Consider the following 21827-nt stretch of genomic DNA (forward strand, 5'->3'; position numbering starts at 1 on the left):
CGGGGAACAAACTTGCGACCCCGAGATTCGTAGATCTGCTCTCTCCCTATTGAACTAAGTGGGCGGTTCATCTTAGTTTCAGTCTTTAAACATTAATGAATATGGGCCTTTATCTCCATATAACGAGGAAACAGCATGATATTTTTTTTTTTAAAATATTACAATAAAAACATCTGTAGTATGTAAAATATCATAATTTAGAGTTCAGTTTTTTGTTCAGAGTACTATTTTTCATCACACATTTTTCTCTATGACTTATATCAGAGATTTTCTGTTTGACAACTCCCATGTTTGTTAAAATATATTTTTGATATCAAGTTTCAATTACAGTCGTGAAAAGTTTTTTTTTTTTCGATTTAAGATACTTTAGTATAAATTATATAAAGACAAAAGCCTTAAACACAGATATTTTGTAAAAAAAAACATTGCACTGTTACAAATGTTGCTCCATATGTATACACTAGGGTTACCGTAGCCCTTCCATACTGATGCACTTACAGAAAGTAGTGACATCATGCTCTACGTACTTTTATAGAATGATAATTATTTGCTTAGTCACATTTGCTTAAACTGTCAGTATTTCATTTATTGTTGTTATTTTCAGTGCGTTGAGTCATGGTACACAGATGTTAGAGATTGACTGTCATTTAACCAAGGATGGAGAAGTTGTTGTGTCACATGATCATCATCTCCTCAAGAAGTGTGGAGCAGACTTTAATATATCAGACTTAGATCTCAAAGTAAGCAACAGGCTTTTCATTAGACTAGCTCCTAGATTGTGATTATATATTTTTTAGCTCACCTGTCACGTAGTGACAAGGTGAGCTTTTGCAATTGCCTGTCATCTGTCCACCGTCCGTCTGTCTTCCGTCGTCCCTAAAATACACTGAATTGTAAGCACTTTCAATTTTGGACAGACACATAAACATACGGACAAACGTATCTGCATCTCAGTAACTTATTGATTGATCTCCATGAAATTTTACACAACTTCAGTTAGGATCACTTCAGTAACTTCAGAGTTACTGCCCTTTAATTGTTTTACAGTCTACCTATATGCCCCACTGTTCTGTATTGCCTTTGTGTTATGTACCATTAGGATAAGTCTGCTACTGTTCTCTGTATTACAGAATTTGCCGGAATACAAGCCAGTATTATCAGTGGATTTCAGACCAAGTATGTATAGCATTGATTGTTTGTTTGTTTGTATATAAGGTTATTTATAGTTGCCACTGATAATCCATTTGGACAACTCCTCCAGAAGACTGTTAGTATTGTTAGTAGGAGGATAGTGCAAGATACAGAAGACACTCCAATTCCAGAAGCTTCCCTGGTTCTTTTGCGGGCCAGGTGTAAAGCACTCATACACAGGACTCTTATCCCATTGTTTGTAATTTGTAGTTGGAGGAGTGGGGGTCCAAACTCAAGACCCCAGGTTTCGTAGTCAGACTGTTACCACTGGACCACTGCATCCACTCTGCATTTAAACTTTAATATTGTATTAGGTTTATACAACTGAACTGATGTTGGAACAGTGTGTGAAATAACATGTTAAACTTTGGGTTGTTGTGGCTGTACTATATAAGCAGATCTTTTCCAAACAAGAATACACGGTACGTCGAAAAATTAGATTTTTGTTTTAAAATATTGAATGATTGTGTAATTTTGTGTTAAATCTTCCAAGAAAACAAGTAAGCTGTAAAGTTCTGCTGTTTAACTTGCTGTTTTGCAGTATGGTTTAGTATGATTTAATTAGAAAATAAAAGACTAATTATTAAAAAGAACTTTAAGTTAATTAAAGTTTTTTTTATATAAATATGCTTTTCAAAAATTCTTTTTCCTCTAAACTCTATAGAAGAGCAATGGAATAGCACAGCAGAGATTTCATTTACTTTATTGGAGCGAAATTAGGTGTTTTTTCAAACATGTGCTCCTAGCCTCTTTCATGTGCTGATGTCTAACAAATTTTCACTGATAGAAATGTGGGGTCAGCATTTTTAGGTTATTAATTATATATTGAAGAAACAGAAGGTTTTTTGCTGAATTACATTGTATTAGGGGGAAAATGTCGAAGTACAAAAAGGAGGATGATTCAAAAGTGATAAAGCGAGTTTTGAACCTTTATTATTTGAATAACCGCTGGGTAATGATGTAAGATCCACACTTCTTGCCTACCTAGTTGGTAAAGAGGTTATCCTGGTAGGAGATCTCCCTGCAGAAGAGTTCAGCTACACATGCACTCATTGATGTCATATTTTGTTGTCATATAATGACATTGTGTATGAGCAATTTTTTATTAACAATTTCTTCGAAAATGTTGCATTCATATTAACAGTAGGCAAGAAAAGTTATCCATAATGTCTGCCTGAGTAAGGCAGATGTTTTCCTAACCCTTAGGAAAGCGTGGATAAAAGCTTTGATAGAGCTTGATTTCCATTCCATGCTTACACAGGCAGTCATATACATGTAATGTCCTTACAATCATTCACTTGTGATTATCAGCTTATTTTCAGTTTTCATGGCTGCCCTACTTAAGAAGAGTCAAAATATAATGTTCACTCAGTGAAAGAAACTTTATGCTCACACTGAAACAAACAAATATCTTGCACACCGGACTGGCGTTTCCGGTGATTTTACCCATGAAGGCAGAACCCATCTGGCACCCCCCATGCCAGATGACTCTCGTGCTGTTAATAACAACTAGTGGTTCATGCACTGATAATATATTGTTTATGTAGAAATACGAAAAAAGCAGGTACCTTGATAGTTTCTCTCTGTTTCTTATAGTATATTCCTTGATTCAAAATACGTTAGTTTACCATAAGAACATAACGTTACGCTACAAACGATAAAAATTAAGTGGAACTTTGTTATTGTGCTGACGCAAAACATCATGACGTCACTTCTGCTGACGGACGTTAATTTCCCGCACTCTACTATAAGAAAGAGTGCTACAAAGAAAATATTTCTACCTGTTATTTGTAAAATACTGTATGCAAGAACTGCCAGAATAAAATGCTAACATGTAGACAATATGCAAGAAAAAATATCAGTCATGTGTTTACAAATCGGATGGAAATATCAGTCCCTCGGCCACCTGGGCATGGGCGGTAATTCCGCAAGCCTCATTACCGCCCAATGCACAGGTGCTCTCGGGACGGATATTTCTATCCGATTCGTAAACACATGACAGATATTATTAGTATGACATGTCTGTTTGACTGCAGCCTTATTACTGAAATATTTCAGCAATTACATACATTCCTATAAGAATTATTAAAAGCATACTTTCTGTGTTTGAGTTTTTAATTTAGTATAAGTTTGTTTTCCAGGTTTCAATATTGAATGTGGAGAGGATAGAAAAATACCTACCCTACGTGAAGTCTTTACAGCCTTCCCTGAAACACCAGTTAACATTGATGTTAAAGTTTATAATGAAGAACTTTTTCATAAAGTAAGTCAAACTTAATCCTTATCATGCTGGACATGATTGATTCTGCCTTTGTGACCAGTGTAGATCATGGATGTGCTGGCTGAACATGATCTGCATTGTTTGCTATTCAGTTAGTATCTTTCAGGTAGGCACCCCTTTTAACAGTTAATGGTACTGACCTAAATTTCTTTATGACTTATGGTATATTTGGTCTGTGTAAACAATATTCTGTCTTGATTCCATGTAAATTTTTTCCATACGTATGAATTTGTAAATACAGCAAAAAGGATATTTAGTTTCCTGGTTGCATTTGACCTTGCTTTCACCTTAATCACAAAATATGTCTTAAATTGCTTAGTCATTGAATGCATCTGATTTTTTACCCAAAGAATATGAGGTTGGAGACCATTATGCCATTGGTTGTTCGTTCTCTCACTGTTACCACAGGGGTTGCAAATTCTGATTTTGACTTGCTTGTCTGTTTTTGTCAATTGCTATTTTGTACTTGTCCATATTACAGTTATATAGTAAATTCTGGTCAAATTTCATTTGTCCGTACAAGCTTTGGGACAACCTGGGCAATACGGACAATTGAATTTGCCACCCCTGGTCACATTGCCATATACAGAAGTAATTTACTTTAGAAGAAAAGATTTTGTATAGACAACATACAGTAAAATTTATTAGCTCGAATTCAGATAATTTGAGCATCGCCTCTTGCTCGAATTCATCGTCTGGTCCAGGCAAAGTCCTTCAGAAATCTATGATATATTGTTCGATGGCTCATACTACTGATAACTCGAACAAATTTTTGCTTGTCCTGTCGATCGAGTTTGAGGGTACAAAGTTTGACTATTCAGCAACTAAAATAGCGTTAGTTGTTTTGATATTTTTGACGAATAAATAAAGTAAAGTTAAAACTCAAAAGCTATAGAGTTACTTAGGTATTGTTTTGTTTTTTTTTTTGCTTTTCATAGGTACATGATTTAATAAAAGAATTCCATAGAGAAGATCTAACTATATGGGGAGGACGTCTCAGTGAAACAACAAAAGCTCTCAATAATCTGGTAAATATTTTGATACATATGTTGACTGACTCATTTGCCCCCCTTCGAAATAGAAGGGGGTATATTGTTTTACAGATGTCAGTCAGTCGGTTGGTCAGTCAGTATGTAGACCAATCTGTTGCTGGATAATAACTCAAGAAATCTCCGGCCTAGGATCATGAAAGTTGTAGAGAGGTTGGTCATGAGCAGCAGATGACCTCTGTAACTGCCTAGGTAGCTTTGTGGTAGAGTGTCCACTTGGAGTGCCGGAGGTCGTAGGTTTGATCCCCGGCCATGTCATACCAAAGACGTAAAAAATGGTATTAGTAGCTTCCTGGCTTGACGCTCAGCATTAAGAGGGTAGTACTAGGACTGGTCATCCGGGTGTCAATATAAAGTGACTGGGTGGGGTATCATATCATGTGTCTTTGTCATTATGCCCCCGGCATCTACTGATGCAGGAGGCATATAGTGATTGTCCTGTCCGTCTGTTTGTTTGTTCGTCCGTCCGTTCATCCATCCGTACAAGGTTAAGCAAATGGGACCGTTTTGTCTAGCATCAATACCCCTTACAAGAATGACTTCATACTAATGCAGATGTAACCTGTGACCATTCCTCATCTTCAGACATCACCTGACCTCAGTTTGACCTTGAACTTGACCTCGTTTTGGACTTAAGTTGCTTTGTATCGACAAGGATGCGACCGGGGGCATCAAGCGTTTATTGAACGCAGCTTCTTGTTTTTGTTTTATTGTCTCTCTGTTTTCATATGGACAAACATGGAGGTAAATTTAGTTTAAAAGGAAATCTGAAAGTATATTGGGGCATGCTGGAGTTAGCTTTTTGGGTGGGTACCTAGCACCAGCACCAGCACTTTTCCTCAAACTTATGGAAAAGCGTGTTATACATATTACATATATTTGTAAAAAAATATCTTTAAACTGTGATTACCTTGTATATAACTTGAAAAAGAAATGTAAAAATTTTACAAAAAGGCCATTTTTTTGTTATTTTTCAGAATCCGGACATTCCTGTGTTTTTCTCGTTTCGCCGTGTGTTTACTTTGCTGTGTCTGTTTTACTCAGGGTTACTTCCCTTTGTACCATTGTATGAGTCAACTCTAGAGATAATCATGCCAAGTATAGCATTCAAGTAAGTTTGTTGTCTCTTTCTAATATATGTATTAAGATATGGACTGTTTTCTACATCTTTTTCATCATCCTGCTAAATATTGTCTGTTGTTTTTTTTTTTTTGTGATATTCTTTTGCAGTATGTGGCTGTTAACACTAATGTTGTGACTTGTTTTAGTACATTAATATCAAGCAGTCATGTCGACTGCATGATTATACTGGTATATTGTGTAATGAATGTCTAACAAATGGTGACTGAATGAAATTTATGACATTGCTCTACTTTATTTAAGTGTGAACATTCTTATTCTTATGCCCCAAACTGGCATATAGTAGTCTGACTGTTTGTCTGACTATTTCCAGTTGATCATTAGAAAATATTTAAGCCTACAAGCCTTTCACCTCAATTGCCTTTGGTAAGTAAAGGACCTGTATTGTATTTTTGGGTCAGTTAGTCAAAGGTTAAGGTCTTAGTGACCTTGGGACTAAAATGGTTTCCAGAGACTGGAGAACGCTTTGGCCAACAGATGCCAGACTTCATAAAATAATTACTTGTGGTCAGTAGGTGATACCTATTACTTTTGGTATTAGTAGGTGAAAGGTCAACGTCACAGTGACCTTGAGACTGAAAAAAGTAAAAAGGTTTTGGCCTAGAGGTGTCAAACTTCATATAGTGATTGTGTTTGGTCTGAAGATGACAAGACTATTGTTTGGGATCAGTAGTTCAAAGGTCAAGGTTGCAGTGAAGACTGAAAGTGATACCTAATTGAAGAGCACTGCGGCACATGAACCTTCAACTTGGTTGGAAGATGTCCCCTATACATTTTTTCAAAGGTCGTAAGTAAGTTTGTGGTGACCTTAACTTTGACATGGAAATTGGTTTTTATCAATATATGAAGAACACTTGTGTTTGTGTCAAAGCTTGTTTGTATGTCGGTCAACAATTAGTTTCCTGTTGATAACTGAAGAATGCTTTTGCAAACAGGCTTCAAACTTCTTAGGATGGTTGCCTGTAGTCAGTAGATAACCCCTATTGATTTTGGGGCCAGTTGGTCAAAAGACAAAGGTCATAGTGATCAAGGGAGGCCATCATGAGGTGCATGCATGTTTTTATAAGCACATCTTGTATTTTGCTTTTTTGTCTGGTTTAAAGTAAATAACTTCTACCTTGTGATATTACAGTAGCAGCAACAAAGGGGCAGAACTGTCATGGAAGTTTAAGACAATCCTTAGAATAGCAGATGTGTAAGTAGACTTTGCATCTTTTCTAACTCCAAACTTTGGTTGAGGCTGTTAAATTTGTATCTCCGTAAAATATTGACATATTCTGCAAAACTGGACATGGTTATTTAAGAAATAATAAGTTCCCAAACATGGTTTATCGTAAAATAACCCGAGTTTTGAGTTCTTATGTGTAAGAATATATCACAAAGGCTGTAGGCCTGAGTGATATATTGTTTCGCATAAGAACGAAAAACTCGGGTTATTCTACAATAAATCACACTTGGGAAGTTATTATTTCGATTCTAACTCAACATAATAGTATCAACAGTGTTAGAAAAAATGGTAACTACTTTTTGCGAACGTACTACGCACCTGGATCGGATGACGTCACTGCACGCGGGTGGTTTATTGCAGAATAACCCAAGATTGATTTTGCTCTACATGTATGTAGGTTATTTGCTGGTCGTGTTAGAATGATGATTATTCAGTTTTGATGAAACCTAACATTGGTATCAAGCAATGGGAAGAACATTCATTCAACTATGACAGTTACAAATAACTCTTATATCAATGATGGAATTACTAGTTGTAATTTGTAATATATTACCAAAATAAAATGATCATTGAATATTATTTCATGACTGTATTCTATTGTTTCTTTGATTGGCTGAAAACAGTTTGAAAAGTAATGAGTACACGTCATATCAGCTTATCTTGGGTTATAAATAGTATGATAATAGTTTGAAGTAGGTGCGTGGAAAACCAATATCAATCTGATTTGGTCTAAAAATAGATATTAAAGATACATTTGTAATAACAAAACTGACTATACATCTATTCATGTAATAAAACAATAATCATGGTGAGCTTTTGTGGCCGCTCAATGTCCGTCGTACATCGTCAGTTGTGCGTCATGTGTCCGTCAACATTTTTAGCTCACCTGAGCCAAAGGCTCATGGTGAGCTTTTTTGACCGCTCAATGTCCGTCATCAGTTGTGCATCCATCAACATTTTCTAAAAAAATCTTCTTGAAAACCACTGGGCAGAATTACACCAAACTACACAGGAATGATCCTTGGGTGGTCCCTTTTCAAAATTGTTCAAAGAATTTAATTCCATGCAGAACTTTGGTTGCCATGGCAACCGAAAGGAAAATCTTTAAAGATCTTCTTGTCTAAAACTGCAAGGCGTTAGCCTTGATATTTGGCATGTCACATCATCTTATGGTCCTCTATCAAGATTGTTCAAATTGTGCCCCTGGGGTGAAAAGAGGCCCAGCCCTGGGGGCCACAAGTTTTACATAGACTTAATATATAGACTTATATAGTAAAAACCTTTAAAAATCTTCTTATCTAAAACCAGATGACCTAGGCCCTGCCCTGGCTGTCACTTGTTATGAGTTATATAGGAAAAAATACTTGAAAAATTATCAGGTCATATTTCCTAGACTGTTTAATTATAATTACCTGATTACCCAAACAATAAGGGATCACTTGACTGTGACCTTGACCTACTGACCTACTTTCTTGTTTTTTAAGATACAGCCTAGAAATTTGGATGATATGTACAGTTTTGCACACCAATCTTAAAACTGACTTTCAGTGACCATGAATGTGACCTACTGACCTACTTTCTAATATTTGTACCCCCCGACAACAAAGTTGTAAGGGGGGGTATACTGGTTTCAGGTTGTCTGTCTGTCCGTCCGTCCGTCCGTCTGTCTGTCTGTCCGTAGACACAATCTTGTGCGCACCATCTCTCCTCATCCCCTTGACACAATTTAATGAAACTTCACACAAGTGATCAGTAACAACAGTAGTTGTGCATGGGGCATGTTAGGTTCTTTCAGAAAATGTTTTTGCAGAGTTACGGGACTTTGTTTTTTGTTACTATACTATATACATAGACACAATCTTGTGCGCACCATCTCTCCTCATCCCCTTGACACAATTTAATGAAACTTCACACAAGTGATCAGTAACAACACTAGTTGTGCATGGGGCATGTTAGGTTCTTTCAGATAAAAAAATTGCAGAGTTATGGGACTTTGTTTTTTGTTACTATATTATATACATAGACACAATCTTGTGCGCACCATCTCTCCTCATCCCCTTGACACAGTTTAATGAAACTTCACACAAGTGATCAGTAACAACAGTAGTTGTGCATGGGGCATGTTAGGTTCTTTCAGAAAAAAAAATTGCAGAGTTACGGGACTTTGTTTTTTGTTACTATACTATATACATAGACACAATCTTGTGCGCACCATCTCTCCTCATCCCCTTGACACAATATAATGAAACTTCACACAAGTGATCAGTAACAACAGTACTTGTCCATGGGGCATGTTAGGTTGTTTCAACAACAAAAATTGCAGAGTTACGGGACTTTGTTTCTTGTTCACATACTATGTACATACAGTCTGCATATGCAGTCTTATGCGCGCCTAATCTTCCGAACCCTTGCACACAATTTAATGAAACTTCACACAAGTGATCAGTATCAACCCTAGTTGTGCATGGTGCATGTTACGTTCTATTAGATAAATATTCTGCATAGTTATGGGACTTGGTTTTTTGTTACTGTACTGTATACATACAGTCTATATACATACAGTCCACATAATTATGCAATCTTGTGTGCGTCAAATTGCAATGTACTGTGTCAGTGCATGTGGGGGGTACATTCATCACCTTTAGTGATAGCTCTAGTTTAGCATCAGTTTGCCATTTGAAACATGTGGCTTTTATTAGCTCACATGTCACAAAGTGACAAGGTGAGCTTTTGTGATCGTGCAGTGTCAGTCGTCCATCTGTGCGTCCGTCCGTCCGTATGAGGTTAACTAAATGGGACCGTTTTGAAAGACTTGATACTAATGCAGATGTAACCTGTGACCATTCCCCATCTTCAGACATCACCTGACCTCAGTTTGACCTTGACCTCATTTTGGACATAGTTTGCTTTATATGGGCCGTCTCTTGGTTAACCAAATGGGACCGTTTTGTCTAGCATCAATACCCCTTACAAGAATGAATTGATACTAATACAGAATGTAAACTGTGATCATTCCTCATCTTCAAACATCACCTGACCTCAGTTTGACCTTGACCTCGTTTTGGACTTAGGTGCAAAATCCATCGACAAGGATGCCACTGGGGGCATCAAGCGTTTATTGAATGCAGCTCCTTGTTCTTAATTTTCGCGGGTCAAAACCAACAACCTTGGGTTTACCCTTCTGTAATTTTTGTAATTTTCACATTTCATTCGGCGATGTGTCCCGCTCACACTTAAGACTGCGTCCCCAGCAAATTTTATCCGTATATGACGCAGGACGCAGACTTAAAGTTATCACTGAGAGGCCACATTTTTTGGTCCAATATTAATGAAAATTGGTCGGAATATTTGTCTCCATGAAATCACTAGATAAAACACGTTTACACTGTTATGGTATATGGCTCAGGTGAGCAACCTAGGGCCATCTGGGCACTTTTGTTTACTTAGAATTTCAGGTTGATTTTAGTGCACTTTCTTTATACCTTTGTTATAATTTAATGAACTTGACATATTTCTTCAATATTATCATCCTCATCATATGAGACATGGTCCATAACTCTGGTGCATATATGTCATGAATTATGTCCAACTTTTAGTTCCAGTTTAATTTTGATTCTTTTTCACCTTATCTCTGTTTTAGACTTAAAATGTTTGTTCTAAATCATTACCCACATCATATGACATAAGGTCCATAATGCTGACACCTATGTTATGAGTTATGCCCCCTTTCTACATAGAATTTTAGGTTCAAGTTATGATGATCTAATGATCTATCTCAGTTGTCACTAAATACATTTGATTCATGCTTAAAAAAAGTTGTTCCACATTATTAGCCCATGATATGACACATGCTGAATTACTATTGCAGAAAATTTTCATAAATTAGTTCCTTTTTATACTTATTTAATGTTTTGAAACAAGTCATGGGTGCTGACTCCTTTGACAGCTGTTGTCTGTTTGGTCTATATGAAACATTGTTAGAATGTTTGTCTTTATGAAATCCAGGTCATATTTGAATCTGAGTCATCTATGGCCAAAAACCAGGTCATTAGGTCAAATAAGAAGATAGTTTAGAAAACTTTCTATCATTTCAGTGTAATCTAGGCATTTTCAAACCGGGTCACCTTGGTATAAAATCTATTACTAGGTCAAATAGAAAAAGATTTACATTGGAAATCACATTTTTGAATGGATCTTCATAAAATTTTCTTGACTAGTATCCTTTTCCGCACTACATTGTAAATACAATTGTTAACTTCCATGATACAGTTTATAATGATATGATGTGGTCAAGGGCAAATAGTCATTGTCTGGTGAGCAACCCTGAGGGTAATCATGGAACTGTTATTTAGAAAACAAAATCATGGCTGCTTTGGGGTGCTAATTTTTCCTAAATGGTTCTATGGAATATCGAAAATGCTCTATATTTAATTTGCAGGCCATTTTCAGCTCTCCTGAGCCAAACCGCTCAATGTCCATCATCAGTGGTCAACATTTTCAAAAAAATCTTCTTGAAAACTACTGGGCAGATTTAAAACCAGACTTCACAGGAATGATCTTTGGGTGGCCCCATTTCAAAATTGTTTGAAGTATTGAATTCCATGCTGAAGACTGGTTGTCATGGCAACCAAAAGGAAAAACTTAAAAAATCCTTGTGTCCAAAACTGCAAGGGGTAGAGCCTTGATATTTGCCATGTGACATCCTCTAATGGTCCTCTATGAAAATTATTCAAATTATGCCTCTGGGGTGAAAAAAGGCCCTGCACCGGGGTCACAAGTTTTACATAGACTTATTTAGGAAAAAACTTTAAAAATCTTCTTGTCTAAAACTACAAGACCTAGGCCTTCAATATTTGGTATGTAGTATTGTGTGAAAAGAGGCTCTGCCATGGGGGGTCTCAAGTTTTACATAGACTTTTATGTCCTTTTGATATTTTGCATACTTGTTTACCATCTTGACCCAAGTCTGTAAAAAGGAGGAGGCAACTCTATCAAGCATTTTGACTGAATTATGGCCCCTTTTTGACTTAGAATATGCTTATTGTAATGTTTTAGTTTTACTCTTAGCTTATATTATACTATCAAGCACTGAGAATAGTCAAGCGCACTGTCCACTGACAGCTCTTGTTAAGATACAGCCTTGAAATTTGGATGACATGTACAGTTTTGCACAATGATCTTTTAAAACTGACCTTCAGTGGCCATGAATGTGACCTACTGGTATTTTAGCATCAGTTTGCCATTTTAAACTTGTGGCTCATATTACTCAGGTGAGGGATTCAGGGCCATCATGGCCCTCTTGTTTAAAGGCATTTAGCAGTTTAGCTATTGTTGACCTGTTGTTTTCAGGTTTTTACATTCAAATTTGTTGATTTTCACATGTGGCTTCTCTTTGGTTTCCTTTTTGCTCTTGGTTTCAAACAACAGAGTTTCAGTCCTGTATCCTTGTGGTTAGGTTTTTCCATTCAAGTGACTGCCAAACCATAGATACTTAAAAGTTAATTTGTTAACAATAATTAGGTGACTGACTAATGAAATTTGTCAAGTGAATTTTCAAGGAAAGCAAACATTTTTGTCCTGTATGAAGTGAAAACTCTATGAGGGTGATTGTCATATTAAAGTATGTTTCAGTTTTAATTCATTTTGCACGCATGAACATTTCCTCAATATTAATACAGTTAAGCTCGTGGGAGATGGAAGTTACTATTTTCCTCAAATGACTTCTTCTCCAGAAATATCTGATCTTGAAACTTTCTGAAGTGGTAGGGATTGCATGTGGCCTTTGTCTTTTAAAGGCGGTTAATCACATTTTGGTCAACAAATGGATTTGTTTGAAACTTAACCAATTGATCATTTACACTTATTTGTGTCCACTGAGTTGTTAATACACGTCAGATTTTCACTTGAAGTATTTTTAAACTTTGATTTTCCTATCCTGCTTGCCCAATGCAGAAAGCGTTATTTTAGCATAAGTATAAATTTAATAAACACGTTTTTCCTTAGGACTGATAAGAATATAAGCACTATTGTAATTAAGTTGTCAAAGATTTGCATTGACAAATACATATTTTGCCAAAATTCATTAAAAATGCAATTATTATTACCTCCCTTTGTCTATCTTGGTTGCGCAACCAAGATAGATAGAAAATAAATATATTCCAAAGCTACACATTGTTTTAAAACATGTCTTTTGTTTCAGGTAGTTGAAATATTCCAATATTTATCAGATACAAATGTACAAGTAGAAATTATATTGAAATCAAAAGAAATAATCCACTTTTTAAACACTTCTGTATTAAAGGGAGATAATTACAAAATTTCATAAAAAAAAGTAATAAATTATACATTTCTAATAGGGATCTAACTCTATGTAATGGGTCGTTTTGTTCCTTAAATAAGTCTCTAACAGAATATATGAAAACTGAAAAATGTTAGAATGTTGCTCAAATGTGATTGACCACCTTAAATCTACCCATTCATTATTAGGATGAACAACTGAATTTCTTCTGTTTAACATACAAATTTCAATATAAAACGTATATCTGGCATTTTAGAAATTAGAAAATAAGTGAAAGTAAAATGCTGACTATCTACCATGTTTCAAAAACTTTCCAGACTCCTTTGAAACTTTGGTTTTTACTATAATTATAATTCTGATGTCAGTAACCACATTCACAAAACAAGTTTTAAAAAATTTTAAGGACTGTAATTACTGTAAGAAGATGGGCTACGTCACTTTCACTTTTAATTTCCTGTGAGGGATGTTTCAGATGTAATGCAATTTCCAGTGGGCCACAATTTTATGAGCTGTGTGTAATTTTTACAATTTTTCTTTTTGTTAAATAATTCAAAATGATAACATTAAAATAAGAAGGGGTTGTGGGGGCTGCCCCTTCACCAACTATGATAGTGATAGGCAGGGCTCCGGAAATTTTAATAACTCAATCGGTCCGAAACGAAAATCCTGACATCGGCGCTACCCCACCCACCGCATTCCCAATATTACATATTTTGTAAAACGTGATAGAGTAAAGAAATAAGCATGTCATGCATTAAAACTGAGTTACCGGTCACCGCGAGTTACCATACAATGAAGACAGTTATTCGGTGTTATGTGTGATCGTTACTTTGTTTAAAATTCGATGTTTTTCCAAGAAAATACTTGCAAGGATAAAATTGCCGAGGCATTGACAACGCGTACGTAACTAGTCTAAAAGCCAACGCACGTGACTTCGGTACCGTACACACGGCAGATACTTTGTGATGTTTCCTCATTCTTTGACGGAATTCTATAAAATACAATGCGTCAAAGTGAATTACACGATACATATTCTCTGCTAAACAGCCTCAGTATTTTAAGAATACTCTGCCGCGGACCGAATGTGTACGTTATGTGAACGCTGAGATCGAATTTCCCGCATGCATAGTACCAAAATGTCACGCGGGTTGGCCACTGATATTTCATTTCACTTACGTTGTACTTCAATAAGCAACTACATTTTATAAAGTTATGTTCTCTTCTGATGTAAACAAAATTTCATTTTGAAACGTTTTTTAAAGACCGATTTGATAAACAGCGCCACTCCGGTTCTCTCTATCATTCGTGTTTGCCAGTCCATTGTTTTCATTTTCTTTTTTTGTACAGTCCGGTTGCAAAGAAGATTTTCCACACTTGTTTCAACTGGAGCCCCAACAAATGAATCATGTAATTTTTTCAAATAAATTAATTATAAAAATTATTTTTATCGGTTTTCCGTGTGATGTCTCATTAAATCAAAGACCTATAATGCACAATTATAACTCTTTGATTAAATGCAGTGACCCTTTGTTTTTTACCGCGATCAAACATAGCCTTTTGTAATAAACCATTCATCGGATTCTAGATAAAAGAAGTGGATCCCCGTCGAAATGATTTGGATCCAGTCAGAAACATTTGGAAACCAGTCAAAAATGTTTAATACATTGCAGTCGGCTGTCTGCAAACATTAAAGGATGTGCCGCGCGAGCACTGATTGCGTCACGTGCTAATTACGGACCGATTATCAAAGTGACAATCAGACCGTTTGACACGTTTATTGATTATCTGAGGGTGCGACCAACAATTTCCTGCTTGGCAGGTGATCGTGTATTGAGATATCAGACCGAAATTTATACTTTTCTCCATTTTTACGGGACCGATTTTTTTTCGTTTTTTCGCTTCACGAATCGGTCTGAAAAGTCAAAAATCGGTCCAAAACTGACAAACCGGCAAATTTCCGAAGCCCTGGTGATAGGGTCAGTATATGTTTTGCACCTCCGCCCCAACCATTGGCAGAAATACTGACCCTCATCCTTAAGTATTTAATGAATGATGATTATATTTCAAAGTTTACATAACCTTTTCTTTGACATCACATCAATATTTTTATTAGCTCGACTATTCGCTATTCTGCTCACCCTGGCATCGGCGTCATACCTTGGTTAAGTTTTTGCATGTAAGTACATACAGCTATCATTCAAAGGCATAAAGCTTTGAAACTTTTTTTTTTTCTAGGTCAATTACCAACCTCACTTGGTCAAGTTCCATAACTCTGACATGTATTTTCGGCAAATTACGCCCCCTTTTAGACTTGGTTAAAGTTTTACATGCAAGTTACTATCTCCAAAACTAATGCAGATATTGAATTGAAACTTTACATGTGTCTTCAGGGTTATAAAACTAGTTGATAGCACCAAGTCCCATAACTCTGACCTTCATTTTGGCCAAATTATGCCCCCTTTTGGACTTAGAAAATTCTGGTTAAAGTTTTGCGTGCAAGTACATACAGCTGTTACTAAAACGCCTATAGATTTAAAACTTATTATTTTCTTTTTCTAGATCAATTACCAACCTCACTGGGTCAAGTCCCATAACTCTGACATGTATTTTGATCAAATTATGCCCCCTTTTGGACTTAGAAAATTCTGATTAAAGTTTTACATGCAAGTTACTATCTCCAAAACTAATGCAGATATGGAATTGAAGCTTCACATGTGCCTTCGGGGTTATAAAACTAGCTGATAGCAGCAAATCCCATAACTCTGATATGCATTTTGGTCAAATTATGTCCCCTTTTGAACTTAAAACTCTTTTGATATTTAACCTTTTTGGGTAATATTTTCCTGCTTCTGGGACAATATTTCAAATAGTCGAGCTAAAATGGCTGTCTTACGGACATCTCTTGTTAATCATGTAACAATATCTTGGCGGAAAATATATTCGCCTGAAAATGCTAAAATCCAAGCTACACAGACTTGCCATGTGGTGGCCATAGAAAGTTTTCCAATACTTATTTTCAGTGTTGTTATAGCCTTTGATCCTTTGGGATCATGGACTTCATTCAATATCTATGTTGTAATTGAATTTCAAAGGGGTGGTGGGGGGGGGGGGGGGGGCGATAGCTGTTGCACTTTCCATTACATCTCGTGAACAGACTCATTCAAACTGAGTGCTTGTTTGCATTCTGTGCTTCCAGAGGATCATAGTAAATTTTCAGATGTTATTAATTAATTATTATGACAGGAATTTTTAAGTGCCATGTGGTGGCCATAAAAAGTCTCCCAGGGCCTCTGTAGCCAAGTGGTTAAGGTCTCTGACTTCAAATCACTTGCCCCTCACCAATATGAGTTTGAGCTTCACTTAAGATGTTGAGTTTCATGTGGGGAAGCTATACAGCTGGCTTACGGAAGGTCGATGGTTCTACCTAGATGCCAGGTCATGATGAAATAATGCCCAGAGGTGCAGATGGGGACTTCCTTCACCATTTAAAGCTGAAAAGTTGCCATATGACCTGTATGTATGTCAGTGTGACATTAAATCAAACAAAAACAAAGCAAACAAAAAGTCTCCCAGTACTTTGATTCAGTGTTGTTATATTTTCTGGTTCTTTGGGACCATGGCGTTCTTTCAATATCCATGTAATAGAATTCTGCATAATCTGGTACTAGTTTACATAAAGATATGTTGCACTTTCCAGTACCTCTTATGAACAGACTCAATCAGAGCAAATGCAGTTTTTTGCTGGTTTGCATTCTGTGCAGTCATAAAATCTTATTACAGATTTTATTGATGTCCCAGTGGTGGTACCTATAGAGACAAAGTGTTGGATGTTAGATTATCTCAAATATTCACCAGACTAAGCCTCATATGGATGTTTTTTGTCCAAAAAATGAAAAATCTATCCTTGCCATAAAAGGTTAGTCTTCTGAAAGCATGATTTCATCTAGAAACATACTTGAATCTGCAGTATACAAGACGTACACCCAGTGCAGACAGTAGAAAATACTTTCAAAACTATATGTGCAGGCAAAAAGAGGTTTATTCGAACATTTCCTTATAAAATAACTAATCAATGTCTTAAAATGAATTTTACAATTTGAAACACCCCTTGTAGGACTTGCCTGCAACATAGTTTCATAAGATAATTGTTCAGCCATATTTATACCACACATTTTGTAGAAGTTGACAGAAATTTTGAAAGCCCGTTATTGGAATATCAGATTTCTTCTCGTCCATCTCAAAAGTAAGTGTACTCATTAAATTAAAGTTGTTGTTTTTTTAATAATGTGTAATAATCACATTTTTTGTTAACATTATCTGTTGTTATAAACATTACTTTATTGAAAATACTTCAACCCTGTTAAAATGTTATAGTTATATTTATATTGGCGCACGGGTAAATGTATATTTCTTAATGTAAAATCTCTTCTGTTGTTAAATACAAATGAATGTAATAAATTTAATTAAATGATTTTTTGTGTTATGTCTGCTTTCCACAAAACTGTCCAAAGACTAGCATCATAAATGTGTTAAATGTTTACTGAAAATTCTGTGTATAATCTGTGGGTTATTGAGCTATATTTTAAATGATTTCAGAATGTCTCAAGCTCCAGGTCATGCCGAAAGTTTATCATTGAAATTATCTGAAGTACTCAGTGATATTGGGGTGAATGAGAGAACAGTACTGAAGAGGAAAAGGATGTTGTTGTTGCTTGAATCTGGAACATAACATTAGGCTGATACTAAAAGGAAGAACCTATTCCATATATTATTTTGGAAGTCAAGTGGAAGGTACAACAACTCAAGGACTAAAGTCAGATTTGGATCAGGTCATCTGCCGAAATGACGAAAATGTGATACAGAATTGGAGTGAGTGGCAGCCAGGTGTTGGGAATATTCTAATGATCAAAGATGAGACCACGCCACCCGGCTACTGTCTTCTCCAAAATCTGAGAGTTGATGAACCTTCTTCTTGTACCTGTATTTTCCATAGGACACATGAAGATTTTTGTGCAGATGGAAAAGGAAGAATGCTTATAAAAAACAGTTACAACAAGAATGACAGAGAGGGTTATGTTGTAAATGGTCCAGCACATACATATCCAGGAAGTGATTTGTTCTCAGCCATAGATGAAGTTACAGCCTTTCAATGTAAATCATGGCCTGAAGAAGCTCAACTCTGGTTATCACAGGAAGGCATAGGAGGGTGGCCTACAGAAGAAATGAGGAGATACTGTGAGACTACAGGGTGTTTTGTTGTACCAGTAGGCAGTAAGCATGGTAGTAATCAGCAACTTGAATGGAGAATATCTACTTCAACAGCCGAAAGATATCTGGTGTTTAGTTTAAACATCACACAAATAAGATGTTACATCTTGATGAAGATGATTCTTAAAACATTAATCAGTCCACAGTGTGAAGATGCCATTTCTAGCTACATGTGTAAAACTGTTTTGTTTCATTGTATACACACTTCACATTTAAATCAATGGCAGGAGCACAATTTACTTGCATGTTTAAAATGTTGCTTGGTGTCGTTGCAGGACTGTGTTAAACAAATTAATTGTCCACATTTCATAATACCTGAAAATAACTTGATGGCTGGAAAAATTTCTTATCCAGTCCAGCAACAGCTTCTTGCAGTCCTGGAACCCATCATACAATGTGAAGTTTGGGCATTAATGGATATTCCTATTGATGACCTTGGCATGAGACTTCAGGAGAAGATGACCATGTTACCCATGTATCCACCTGGTTTTTATTATCACTCCGCAGTTAATGTGTCTTCTGAGGTTTCAGGACATTTAATGTATACTTTCTTCTATCTATTACGGTTAGGATCATATTCCAAAATAATCAGACTTGTTAGAAAAGAAATGAACCCTTTTCTGCTTTTCAACACAATATCCATTTTGGGTAAAATTTATAGCGCAGTAGAATCTGATACACCGCAGAAATCAGTGTGCAGACTTTTAGCACCGCAGTTTTGCTCCTCCCTTGGATCTGTGATGGCATCTACAAACATTGATACTGGCAGTTCCATATCCCACATAGCACTTGCTTGGTTTTCAGCAGGATTGAACTCCGATGTGTCATCCAGCAGGCTGAAACTTGCATCTGCATTATACTGTGCAGGAGAAATGGAAAGGACAGAGTATGTTCTTAGTAATGTTGAAGAAAAGTATGACTTAGATGTTGTTGCACCTGTGTGTGGGTGCAGTGGCAATTATACAATGGCCCTAAAACCAGGATTTCTCAGTAAGTGTGATACAGGCAATGAAGAACTTATAAAAGATATTGTAGCTTTTTGTGTTGTGTTCATGCGTTGTGAAATCAATTGTGTCCCACAAGAATTGCAGTATGAAATGTTTAGAGCTACACAAGAAGACTTGCTAGAGAGGGATGAAGATGATGGCTGGATAGATTGTGCTGTGGTGGATTCACTTCCTTACCTTTACTTCCTACAGTACAAGACTTACAGACACCTTCAGAGAGGAGCAGATCAACAGCGGGCCCTTTTACACCTTGCCACTACCATTGATACTGATCGAAACCTCAGACACAGAGAAACAGCGCTGAATTTACTGGGACAATGTTTGGAACAGGAGAACAGATATGACGCTGCTCTTTGCTGCTATATAAAGTCTCGCAATATACGTACAAGAAACAATGCTGCAAACATTCATATATGTAAACTATTGAGTACAATTTCTCTCAGGAGAAGGGTACCACCATAAGAAAACTTGATATGAGCCACGCCACGAGAAAGCTAACATAGTGACTTTGCGACCAGCATGGAACCAGACCAGCCTGCACATCCACGCAGTCTGGTGAGGATCCATACTGATCGCTTTCAAAGCCTATTGCAATTAGAGAAATCGTTAGCGAACAGCATGGATCCTGACCAGACTGCGCAAAGCCACTATATTGGTTTTCTCATGGCACGGCTCATATGTGAATCAAAGCATGATAGTGCAACAACAGACATATGAACTGGCAAACATTAAGCTTTTTGATTAACTACCTTCAGTTTTACTGATACAGTTAATACAAATATATTTACTGTTACATTATTACAAACAGTATTTTAACCCTTCATTGAAAGTTACTAAGATCTTTAGAATTACAAAGTATTGTCTATTTAATAAATATTTATAAAATAAGAAGTGAACAAATGACAGTAAAATGTATATATTTATGAAAATACTATTGTAGTCTGAGCTATGTACAAAAGCTATTTTGTTTGTCACACAGAACAAATTGTAAGAAATTTATCTGTATATTTTTCTTGTAAAATGTAAACTTAATAGTATCAGATACCATAATTGTCTTTTTTGTTGATTTCTTTCTTCCACAAATCTTTAAGAACATGAGTTTCGTTGTAAACTACCAAGCCAATTTCGACCAGATTTCCAAGAAATGTTTCTTGAGTAAACCTCTTGCCGATTCTTTCAAATCTAAGTGATCTGTGCAAAAGTTTGATTGCTATGGCCTGAGAAACCTCATGAGAAATCACTTGGTCTATTTTAGAATAAATGAAAGAAATATTCCTAGGATGACCGCTATAAATTTCCTTTAATCTTTTTGGGTTTAAGGTCACACTGGCACAATTTAGGTCATATGGCGACCTTTCCAGCTTTTTAGCTCACCTGAGCCAAAGGCTCGTGGTGAGCTTTTGTGACTGCTCAATGTCTGTCGTCAGTCATGCGTCATCCGTCGGTCAACATTTTCTATAAAATCTTCTTGAAAACCACTGGGCAAAATTACACGAAATTTCACAAGAATGATCCTTGGGTGGTCCCCATGCAAAATTATTCAAAGAATTGAATTCCTTGCAGAAATTTGGTTGCCATTGCAACCGAAAGGAAAAACTTTAAAAATCTTCTTGTCCAAAATCGGAAGGCTTAGAGTCTTGATATTTGGCATGTGACACCATCTAGTGGTCCTCTATGAAGATTGTTCAAATTATGCCCCTAGGGTGAAAAGAGGCCCTGCCCTGGGGCGTTACAAGTTTTACGTAGACTTACATAGGAAAAAACTTTTAAAATCTTCTTGTCTGAAACCAGAAGAGCTAGGTATTTGATACTGTGCATGTAGCATTGCCTTGTGGTCCTCTACCAAACTTAATTGTACCCCCCAACAACAAAGTTGTAAGGGAGGGTATACTGGTTTCAGGTTGTCTGTCTGTCTGTTCCTGCATCCGTCTGTCTGTCTGTCTGTCCATAGACACAATCTTGTGCGCACCAACTCTCCTCATAATGATCCCCTTGACACAATTTAATGAAACTTCGTAAAAGTGATCAGTAACAACAGTAGTTGTGCACGATGCATGTTAGGTTCTTTCAGAATTTTTTTTGCAGAGTTATTGGTTTTTGTTACTGTACTATATACATAGACACAATCTTGTACACACCAACTCTCCTCATCCCCTTGACACAATTTAATGAAACTCCACACAGGTGTTCAGTAACAACAGTTGTTGTGCATGGTCATGTTAGGTTCTTTCAGAAGTTTTTTTGCAGAGTTATGGGACTTTGATTTTTAGCTCGACTATTCGAGGAATAGGGGAGCTTTCCTACTCGCCCCGGCGTCGGCGTGAGCATGAGCGTCACACAAATGTTAAAGTTTGCGTACTACCCC

General features: G+C 36.5%; 2 protein-coding genes across 3 annotated transcripts in view; both read left to right on the forward strand.

Moving 5' to 3' along the window:
- The window catches only part of LOC123534069 (lysophospholipase D GDPD1-like), a 43578-nt gene that overhangs the window by 11919 nt on the left and 9832 nt on the right, over positions 1-21827 (forward strand). For both annotated transcript variants that reach the window (XM_053519492.1, XM_053519491.1), the window contains exons 4-9: positions 605-740; positions 1131-1176; positions 3333-3454; positions 4411-4500; positions 5499-5632; positions 6794-6856. In XM_053519492.1, coding sequence (XP_053375467.1) covers positions 605-740; positions 1131-1176; positions 3333-3454; positions 4411-4500; positions 5499-5632; positions 6794-6856 — 591 coding nt within the window. The remainder of the gene's footprint in view (positions 1-604; positions 741-1130; positions 1177-3332; positions 3455-4410; positions 4501-5498; positions 5633-6793; positions 6857-21827) is intronic.
- LOC123534068 (uncharacterized) lies at positions 16367-20512 on the forward strand. Its single transcript, XM_053519490.1, has 2 exons — positions 16367-17430; positions 17784-20512. Exon 2 carries the CDS (start codon positions 18089-18091, stop codon positions 19922-19924), a length of 1836 nt encoding a protein of 611 aa, XP_053375465.1. The 5' UTR covers positions 16367-17430; positions 17784-18088; the 3' UTR covers positions 19925-20512.

Source organism: Mercenaria mercenaria, chromosome 12 (genome assembly GCF_021730395.1).
Source record: "Mercenaria mercenaria strain notata chromosome 12, MADL_Memer_1, whole genome shotgun sequence".
In the NCBI taxonomy this organism is placed as follows: Eukaryota; Metazoa; Mollusca; class Bivalvia; order Venerida; family Veneridae; genus Mercenaria; species Mercenaria mercenaria.